The 9,712-nt window shown below is 54.0% G+C and overlaps 1 protein-coding gene across 2 annotated transcripts; it reads left to right on the forward strand.

Annotated features, from left to right (window-relative positions):
* Positions 2,012 to 4,689, forward strand: MESP2 (mesoderm posterior bHLH transcription factor 2). Of its 2 annotated transcripts, none has more exons than XM_018066615.1 (2): positions 2,012 to 2,939; positions 4,079 to 4,689. In XM_018066615.1, the coding sequence occupies exons 1-2, from the start codon at positions 2,109 to 2,111 to the stop codon at positions 4,346 to 4,348; spliced, it is 1,101 nt and encodes a 366-aa protein (XP_017922104.1). In that variant the 5' UTR covers positions 2,012 to 2,108; the 3' UTR covers positions 4,349 to 4,689. The 2 variants fall into 2 exon arrangements, with proteins under 2 accessions (XP_017922104.1, XP_013828402.2); XM_013972948.2 differs by having other exon boundaries at positions 2,023 to 3,005.

Raw genomic sequence — 9,712 nt, forward strand, 5'->3', positions numbered from 1 at the left:
AAGTGATATAATTTCATCATTGAAGGTTTATCTGCACCTCCTATCATTATTTTTTTTTTCCAGTTAAAATTAAATCAACTAAGACCAACTATGAGTCAGCTAAACACGTCCTGACATGGAAGGCTCTAAGATACACTGCTGAATGAGAAAAAGCAAATTACAGACAACTTGCCATAATGTTATCTCATTTATACCATATGTTTTCTAAGGATACAAATGTTTCTGGGAGTGCACAGGGACCAAGTCTAGAAGGACACATGACCCTTGCGGAGCGGTTACAGGGACTCCAGCTTTATGTTTCCATTTCTTACACAGAGAACATACTGTTATATACATGGTGTAAGTAAAAGTTAATTTTTAAACAGTCACAAAACTACCACAAGGCCATTTATTACTTTAGGCTGGTGCAAGTTAAGCTACTCTTCAAACATCATCACATTAACTTTTAGTTACTGAATGCTGTTTTGTTTTTTTTTTGTCACACTTCTGCTCAGAAGTCACTTGGCTCCCCCTTGTCTTAGGAGTAAAATCCACCTTCTTAGCATGGCCCCAGCCAAGGTGAGCTTGTGCTCTTCACATCATCTTTGCACACCGAAGCACACTGGGAAGTCCCCCTGCCAGGCCTCTGCTTATGCAGTTCCCATATTCAGAATGCTCTCTACCTGCCTGCCTCTCTCCCTAAGCACATCCTAATCATGGTTCAAGGCCCAGCTGTGACCTCTCTGCCTCTGTGGCCAGACCTCAACCATTCCTGGTCCTAACTTGGCCGTTAACCTTGGATTTCAGCCTTTTCTCGGAAGATATGAAGAACACTGACGCCTCCTTTAAACTGCAATTATTGCTGAGGAGTGGGCACTTTTAAACTTTACTGTGTCAAAGGTTATACTATAAGACTGTAAAAACAGTCCTGTGAGCAGATAGTATAATTATTACTCCTGTTTTAAGAGCTCAGGCTCAGAGCTGCCCAAGGACACACAGCGGGCTAGCAGTGGAGCTACTAATTATATGCTGACATATCTCCCCATAAGACTGAAATCCCGAGAGAGCAGAGACCACAACTCTCTTGTAACTCTGGCATGCCTGACATTCATAAGTTGCTAAACAAATATGAATTAAATGGTTAATGCCCACAAGCATCTTGAGACATAAATATTGATACTTTCTTTAGAAAATGATAGTAGCAAACATTTAGCCCACTTGCCAGGCTTCTACTAAGTGGTCCCATAGACGGTTCCATTCAGCACCAGCAATCATCCTAGGTGGTAGGTATTTTATGTTATTACTGTCATGAGGATGAGCCTCAGAGGAGTTAAATGAACTCTCCAAGGTCACACAGCAAATAATGAGGATCTGATTCAGGCCCGCCTGGGGGCCCACCCTCCCTCATTTTCATCACCCACTACGCTCCATGTCTCTTCTCTGAGCTGCTGGCTCTGTCCTATTTTTCAGGGAAAGAAACTGTGGACAGTGAGATGACCTTCTCGGTATCACTCGGCGAAGCAGTAAGTGCGGGTTCTGGGAACCCAGGAAGGGTCCACCTGGACCTCCGCTCCTTTCCCCAACCCCCTCTCCCGCCATCACTGTGAGCAAGTCCCGCGGCGTTTATCTTGACGCCTTACCCCGCACAATTTTAGGCACTTGGGTGGGAGTTACTGGGCACAGCCTCCCGGAGGGTGGTGATGAGGGAGGCGGCCACTCTTTGCAGGGGTCCATGAGTCATTTGAGGGACTGCCTGGCCGCCCCTAGACGGTGCCACTGCCCACCACTGTCAGGGTCCGGGCAGGCACCGGAGCAGTGGACGAGGCGGGGTGGGTGGAAACACGGTGAGAAGCTTCGCGGCTCCATCCAGATGCGAATTGTTCCTCCCACACTTCCCCCGGCAGCAGGGACCTCCATTAGAGCCCCCCAGAGGAGTCAGAATCCACACCTCCGCAAATGGGCCCGCTTTCCCAGGGCCCCCCTGCCCAGACCTTCCCTGGGCTCTGTGGGTTTTGACACCTCTCCGCAACCTGGCGGGGGTCCACCTCGCACCTTCGGTCCGAATAAAAGCTCAGTCCTGGAGGTGGCCGGCCCGGCCTGCCTCGAGGAGCCCGCAGCCAGCCCCGGCCATGGCCCAGTCGCCTCCTCTGCAGAGCCTCCTCGGCCACGAGCACTGGATCTTCCCTCAGGGCTGGGGCTGGGTCGGCCACTCGGATTCCACGTCCCCGGCCTCCTCCTCCTCGGACTCCTCGGGCTCATGCCCCTGCGACCGCGCCCGCAGGCCCTCGCAGCCCGTGCCCGCAGCCCGCGGCGCCGCAGAGGCCGCCTCGACGGCGCCCAGCCGAGCGCGCAGCCGGCCGGCAGGAGGGCAGCGGCAGAGCGCCAGCGAGCGCGAGAAGCTGCGCATGCGCACGCTCGCCCGCGCCCTCCAGGAGCTGCGCCGCTTCCTGCCTCCATCCGTGGCGCCCGCCGGCCAGAGCCTGACCAAGATCGAGACGCTGCGCCTGGCCATCCGCTACATCGGACACCTGTCGGCCGTGCTGGGCCTCAGCGAGGACAGCCTGCAGCGCCGGCGCCGGCAGCGCAGTGTCGCGGCGCCCCCTCGGGGCTGTGCGCTGTGCCCCGACGGCGGCCCCGCGGAGGCGCAGAGGCAAGGCTGCTGCTCCGGCTCGGCCGCCGGTGCCGCGGTGTCCTGCGGGTCCCCGCCCGCCCGCCCCGAGGCCCTAGCGGCGCCCGAGCGCCTGGGGAGCAGGGTCCCCGACATGGGACCCTGGCTGACACCCCCTTACTGCCCTGGGATGCAGTCGCCCCCGCAGCTCTCTCAAGGAAGAGCCCCTGATGCGGCCCTTTGGACGCCGCCTCAAGCCTGTTGTGCAACGCAGACACCCCCAGAGCCCTGGAACCAGCCCACGCCCTGGACATCGCCCCCCGCGTCTCTGGAGCTGGCTGCAGTGTACCAGGTGCGCGCCCAGGCTCTCGCCACTTCCCTTGGAGTGGTCCCCAGGCTTCGATTGGAAACGGAGGGGGTGAGTAAGCTCTGGTCTCCCGAGAATCTCATGCCTTTTAGATCCCGGGTTACCTAATCCTGATTAGGGATGGAGAGAAACTGAAGCGGAGGGATGAAGAGGACCCTAACCTCCTTGGGGAGACGGGTGGGCCCCTGGGAAGTTAAGGCCACCCCCACCTCTACCTAAACGCCTTCACAGCCATGTGGAGGAGGGGGGAATCTTAAGACTTGCTTTCAAGACTACAAGATGGAAGGTAGCAGGGACCTTCAGGAAATTCCCTCCTGGTGCGCCGTGCTCCCTATTGCGGGGGAGGTCGGGGGCTGTGAGAATGGAGGGGAGGCCTGGCTGTCCCAAGGGTAGGGGCTTCCTAAGTAGATGGGCTTGGAACTGGTGACCTTCAAGTTTTCCTCAAGCTTCCATAGAAGAGCATATTGATAAAGGAGATTTACTGAATGCTTACTGTGTGCCCAACCCCATTCTTGGTACTTTACGTGTATTAACTCATCAGCCCTCCAGCAGCCCTATGAAGTGGGTTTTGTTGTCATCATCACCGTGTTTTAGAGGAAAAAACAGACTGAAAGAGGTTATCCACGAGTTCTCACAGCTAGTGAGTAGCTGAGCTGGGATTTGAACCCTGGCAGTGTATCTCCTGGAGAAGGCAATGGCACCCCACTATAGTATTCTTGCCTGGAAAAATCTCATGGATGGAGGAGCCTGGTAGGCTGCAGTCCATGGGGTTGTGAAGAGTCGGACACGACTGAGCGACTTCACTTTCACTTTTCACTTTCATGCATTGGAGAAGGAAATGGCAACCCACTCCAGTGTTCTTGCCTGGAGAATCCCAGGGGTGGGGGAGCCTGATGGGCTGCCGTCTATGGGGTCGAACAGAGTCGGGCCCAACTGAAGCGACTTAGCAGCAGTAACAGCAGCAGTGTGTCTCCAGAGCCTGTACCCTTAACCACTGTGCTTCAGCGCATCTATGGCCCCAGGGCCGTTCAGCAGCTGCCAGCCACACTATGGGCAACCTTCAGGTTTGGGATTTCAGGGCCTGAGGCAGTGGCCCACTAACCTGCTGCTCTTCTCTCCCTCAGGGTATCTCTGTGTCTCCGGAGTCCTGTCTGTTGCCAGAAACCCCTCCTCTCTTGCCCCGCCCTGCCTGCCAGCGACTCCAGCCTCAGACCCAGTGGGGATGCTGGAGCCACCCTCCAGAGGTGCTGCCCAACTTGGAGGACCAGGGACCAGGCCCTACCCTCCAGCTCAGTGAGGAAAGCCTTCCCCAGAACTCAGGCCTTCCGCTCAGCAGCTGCCCTGAATTTTGGCAAGAAGATTTGGCGGGGACTCACCTGGGCATGTTCTACTAATGGCCTTGCCTGCCAATAGTAAAGGCCACCCTCCTTTTCAGCCAGGAATCAGGCCTGTAGTGTAGGCTGCCCACATCATTGGCTACTTCAGTAGTATTCAGGCTTTCTTTTATCAAGGATCCCTTTTCCAAGTGATGTCTTTCATAGAAGCAGTGTTTAAAGCAGATAGGGGGTCACCTCCCTGGCTGAAGTCGGGGCTGGGGCAGTCCCTCCACTCCTCGACATCCCCTAGAATGTCCAGTGCTCTGCAGGGCACAGCCTGAGTGGCAGTAAGATGGTGGTTACTTGACCACAGTGGCTGGCCAGGCTGGGACTGGTAGGGGAGTGGACGGGGGGGTGGGTGGTGGGTGGGGTGGGAGTGAGAAGAAATCTATATGCTTAGATTTTGTACTTCTTAAAAAAAAAAAATTGGTGTGGTCTGTTTTTCTTCTGTCTACCTGGGTTTTTATTGCTTCTGGAAAAGTAAAAATGTTTCCATAGGGCAAGGAAAAAGTCATGCTGCTTTTCCCCACTGGGAATCTAGGCCTACTGAGGTTGATGTAGGCCCTCAATTGCCAATTTGACAGTAATTATCGTGCAGGGGCTCCCCCTGGTCCGCTGGGCAAGGTGGGTTAACACTTGGGCCTGCCCCCTTGCCTCAACTGTGGCCCTTTCCCATTCTCCTGGGTGCATTTCTGCTGACCCACAGGGCTTTTTCAGTTAGGTGGAATTGTTTCCCAAAAGGTGCTTGTGTGTGGCTCCCGTGTGCTGTTGTTCAGTCGCTCAGTTGTGTCCAGCTCTTTGCAACTCCATGGACTACAGCATGCCAGGTTCCCTGTCCTTCACTGTCTCCCAGAATTTGCTCAGATTCATGTCCACTGAATGTTGCCATCCAACCATCTCATCCTCTGCCACCCCCTTTTGCCTTAAGTCTTTCTCAGCATCGGCGTCTTTTCCCATGGGTTAGGCCCAGTGTATTATTTTATCGGCGCTGCCATGATGAGACAGCCTAGTCAGAGCCTTCCTCAGTCTTTATGGCAGCCTCATGGGAATGGAGCCAGGCTGGGGGCCGTTCTAATGGTGCAGTGTGAGAGAGGGGCAGGAGGAAGAGCAGAGCATGAGTTCCCACACGCAGGGCCTCCCACCTGACCCGCTGTCTGCTGATGTGCCCTTTGACCCCAGGCAAGTCACTCCTCTGTGCCTCAGTTTCTCCATCTCTTAAAAGAGGAACTGGTTTAGGTGACCAGTCCCCCAACCTTTCAGAAGTGGGTTCTGTTTCCTACCCCAGGGCCCTCTGTAGGAGCTGCCAGCCCCCTCAGAGGAGGAGGAAACCTCAGCCAAGGTTGCATACAGCAAGGAGATGGACACAGGATGCCACTGCCATTCGGCTCTTAACTCTGTGTAACTGTGGGCAAGCTTCAAAACCTCCCTGAGCCTCTGTCTCCTCAGCTGTGGAGACAATTATAAACCCTACCTCTCAGGGTTCTTAGGCTTGGCACATGGTGATTGCTCAGTGCTTCCCAGGTGGCTCAGTGGGAAAGAATCTGCTTATCAATGTAGGAGATGTGGATTTGATCCCTGAGTCGGAAATATCCCTTAGAAAAGTAAGTGGCAACCCACTCTAGTATTCTTACCTAGGGAATCCCATGGACAGAGGAGCCTGGTGAGCTACAGTCCATGGGGTCACAAAGAGTTGGACACGACTTAGTAACTAAACAACAACAGAAGCTCAATACAGAATACCTGGATAGAGTTACGTGACCCCAGAGATGCTCCAGTCCAGTGGTCCCTTCACCTCAATAACAGGTTGAATCATCTGGTTCCGGGGTCCCACCCTGAGAGTGTGATTCAGTGCATGGAGCCAGGACCTGGGAACCTGGGGCTGAGGCCCAGCCAGGTCCAGGAGCAATGGATATTTTTTGCTCTTTCATTTTTATGAAAACAGGTCCAGAGAGAGGAGAACTCTATCCAGCCCTTCAGCTGGGTTGGAACTTCAAGCCCCTGACTCCCTGTCCAGTGCTCTTTCCTTCTTGAGAAGACCCAAGGTCTTGGCTCCACAGTCTCACAGCGCCTGCACAGAAGGTGGAGCTGAATAACCGCCCGTCTCCTTCCTTTGGCTCCCACCTGTCTAGGCATAGTCTTTACAGGGACAGAGAGAAGTACTTCCTGGTCCAGTCACTAATGACATCGTCAGGGGCTGGAGTGGAGCTCCCACCAGCAGCAGCCAGAGCTGAGCGTCTTCTAGAAGTTGGCAACCCTGTTCTCCCAACTCCCCTCAAGAGATGTTCCTCCGGGAGATACAAAGGCAGAGGCAAAAGGCTGCTGTCACCACAGCTGGAGTTGCCTGGGACACTTCCTAGTTGCTGCCGGAGTGGGGGAGGCAGGGCCCAGGGGGGTTAGGTCAGCCCCTACCCCTGTCCTTACCTTTTGGGAGTGCAGGCTCAGCCCTGCCTCTCAGGATCATCAGCCCCTTGCCTCGATTTATGGCTCCATCCCAGGCAGAGCTGCTCTTGGCTGCACCTCCACAAAGTGCCTTGCAGGGGAGGCTGACCCCTCTCTGGGATGACTGGTCTACCCCTACCTTCCTGGGGACCCAGGCACCATCCACAGGAGACTGGAAATTTGCTGAGTACCTCTCCTAGGGCTTTCAATGACCCTGCAGTGCAGAGGACATGCCTCTTGAGGAGTCTCCTGGAGGGTGGGGAGGTGAGAGAGGGCACCACCCCCTGCTGCTTCTGGCTCATCTTAAGGCCGTGCCATCACCCGCTGGCTGGGAGAGGTGGATCCACCTGCAGACAAAGCTCTGGACCGAGACTGAGCAACTGGACTTCTAGTCACCTCTTGTTCTGCCTACCACCTGCAAACAGGTCTCTGGCTCTGCCTGTCCCTTTGGCATCCTCCGGACATAGTTCCTCCAGCCACACAGGTGTCGTGAACGCCAGTGTTGTGAGCGGTCAGGTGACGAGCAGGTAACTGCCACATCCCCAAATGGAGGATCGCTTCCACATTAGATACCCCTCATTCAAGTTAAGGACCAGCGGCTGCATTTTGCTGGAGCAGCCCTGAAGAGATACCCCAGGTCCAAGGTAAGAGAAACCCAAGTAAGATGGTAGGTGTTGTGAGAGGGCATCAGAGGGCAGACACACTGAAACCATAATCACAGAAAACTAGTCAGTCTAATCACACGGACCACAGTCTTGTCTAATTCAATGAAACTAAGCCATGCCGTGTGGGGCCACCCAAGACGGGCGGGTCATGGTGGAGAGGCCTGACAGAATGTGGTCCACTGGAGAAGGGAATGGCAAACCACTTCAGTATTCTTGCCTTGAGAACCCCATGAAGAGTATGAAAAGGCAAAAATGATAGGATACTGAAAGAGGAACTCCCCAAGTCGGTAGGTGCCCAATATGCTACTGGAGATCAGTGGAGAAATAACTCCAGAAAGAATGAAGGGATGGAGCCAAAGCAAAAAATAATACCCAGTTGTGGATGTGACTGGTGATAGAAGTAAGGTCCGATGCTGTAAAGAGCAATACTGCATGGGAACCTGGAATGTCAGGTCCATGAATCAGGGCAAATTGGAAGTGGTCAAACAGGAGATGGCAAGAGTGAATGCCGACATTCCAGGAATCAGCAAACTAAAATGGACTGGAATGGGTGAATTTAACTCAGATGACCATTATATCTACTACTGTGGGCAGGAATCCCTTAGAAGAAATGGAGTAGCCATCATGGTAACAAGAGTCTGAAATGCAGTACTTGGATGCAATCTCAAAAAGGACAGAATGATCTTTGTTCATTTCCAAGGCAAACCATTCAATATCACGGTAATCCAAGTCTATGCCCCAACCAGTAACGCTGAAGAAGCTGAAGTTGAACGGTTCTATGAAGACCTACAAGACCTTTTAGAACTAACACCCAAAAAAGATGTCCTTTTCATTATAGGGGACTGGAATGCAAAAGTAGGAAATCAAGAAACACCTGGGGTAACAGGCAAATTTGGCTTTGGAATACGGAATGAAGCAGGGCAAAGGCTAATAGAGTTTTGCCAAGAGAACACACTGGTCATAGCAAACACCCTCCGCATTAGAGCCTGAGTCTTAATATTCCTGCTCCACAGTTTCTTTATCTCAAAACTGAGATAAAGACCGTCCTTATCTCCCTGTTGAGAAGCAAATGAGATAATGCACATAAACGCCTAGCAGTGCCAGGCTCGCAGACTACAGTCCCTGCTGACTCTTCTACCCGGGGGCCAGCTCTCCCCCAGGGACCCTAGAGGGCGGGTCTGGTCCCTTCTCCAGCGGGGAACCCAGAAGGTCAAGTGCCAGCCGCAGCCACTGAGCCCTGGCAACAGGAAGGGCTGGTCCAGAGGGGCTGGGCTGGGGGGAGCCTCCTGGTTGGTGGAGGGACCCACAACCGAGGCTGGCCCCGCCCCACCTTTTGATATGCGGAAGGCAACGGAGGGCAGAGGAGCCTTCCTGGACGCAGGCCTGCTGGCGCGAGCTGCTCACAAGAGGCTAGGAGGGAAAAGGACCAATGGGGCCTTGAGCAGGAGACAGCTCTCCTTAAATGTCAGACTGTGCGCTAAGTACGTGACTCTTCTTAGATCCACACACCAACCGTATGACATGCATGCATGTTTGCTCAGGCTCTCAGTCATTCTGACTCTTTGTGACCCCATGGACTGTAGCCCACCAGGATCCTCTGTCCATGAAATTCTCCAGGCAAGAATACTGGAGCGGGCTGCCATTTCCCTCTCCGGGGCATCTGCCCAACCCAGAGATTGAATCCGCATCTCCTGCGTTGGCAGGCGGATTCTTTAGCACTGCGCCACCTGGGAAGCCAACTCTATGATATAAAATGTCTTTATACCACAGATGAGGAAACCAAAGCCTAGAGGGTGGAGAAACACTGCCTGGAGCAGCTCACAGGTGATGTCAACGGACGGTGACCCCTGAGGTGCCTGGGCTGTATGTTCCCACCCTCTGTGCTTCCCCTGCCCCCCCACCCCGACCCCCACCCCCACCCCCACCCCCAGCAGCCTTGGGCACTCAGCTGGGCCTCCCTTGCCAAGAAATTTCCACCAAGGCCAATGTGGTCCGAGCAGCCCTCTTGGTCCCAGACCTTCTCCTCGGAGTTGGCCCTGATCATTGGCTGCCCCAGGTGATCTGGAGGGCACCTGTCTTCTCCTGTAGGCTACTCTTGAAAACAACCAGTTTAAAAATGGAAGGATTTCCCTGATAGTCCAGTGGTTAAAAATCCATCTTCCAGTGCAGGGAACACAGGTTTGATCTCTGCTTCGGGAACTAAGATCCTACATACCACAGAGCAACTAGAGAGCCTGCATGCTACCACTAGAGAAAGACTCAGCGCAGCCGAAATTTA

The sequence above is a fragment of the Capra hircus genome, chromosome 21, assembly GCF_001704415.2.
Source record: "Capra hircus breed San Clemente chromosome 21, ASM170441v1, whole genome shotgun sequence".
NCBI classification, from domain to species: Eukaryota; Metazoa; Chordata; class Mammalia; order Artiodactyla; family Bovidae; genus Capra; species Capra hircus.

Excerpts from the sequence above, each read along its gene's own strand:
- MESP2 (XM_013972948.2), top strand. The coding sequence starts at position 2,109 with ATGGCCCAGTCGCCTCCTCTGCAGAGCCTCCTCGGCCACGAGCACTGG. Across the intron at positions 3,006-4,078 it reads TTCGATTGGAAACGGAGGGG|GGTATCTCTGTGTCTCCGGA; the intron begins GTGAGTAAGCTC and ends TCTCTCCCTCAG.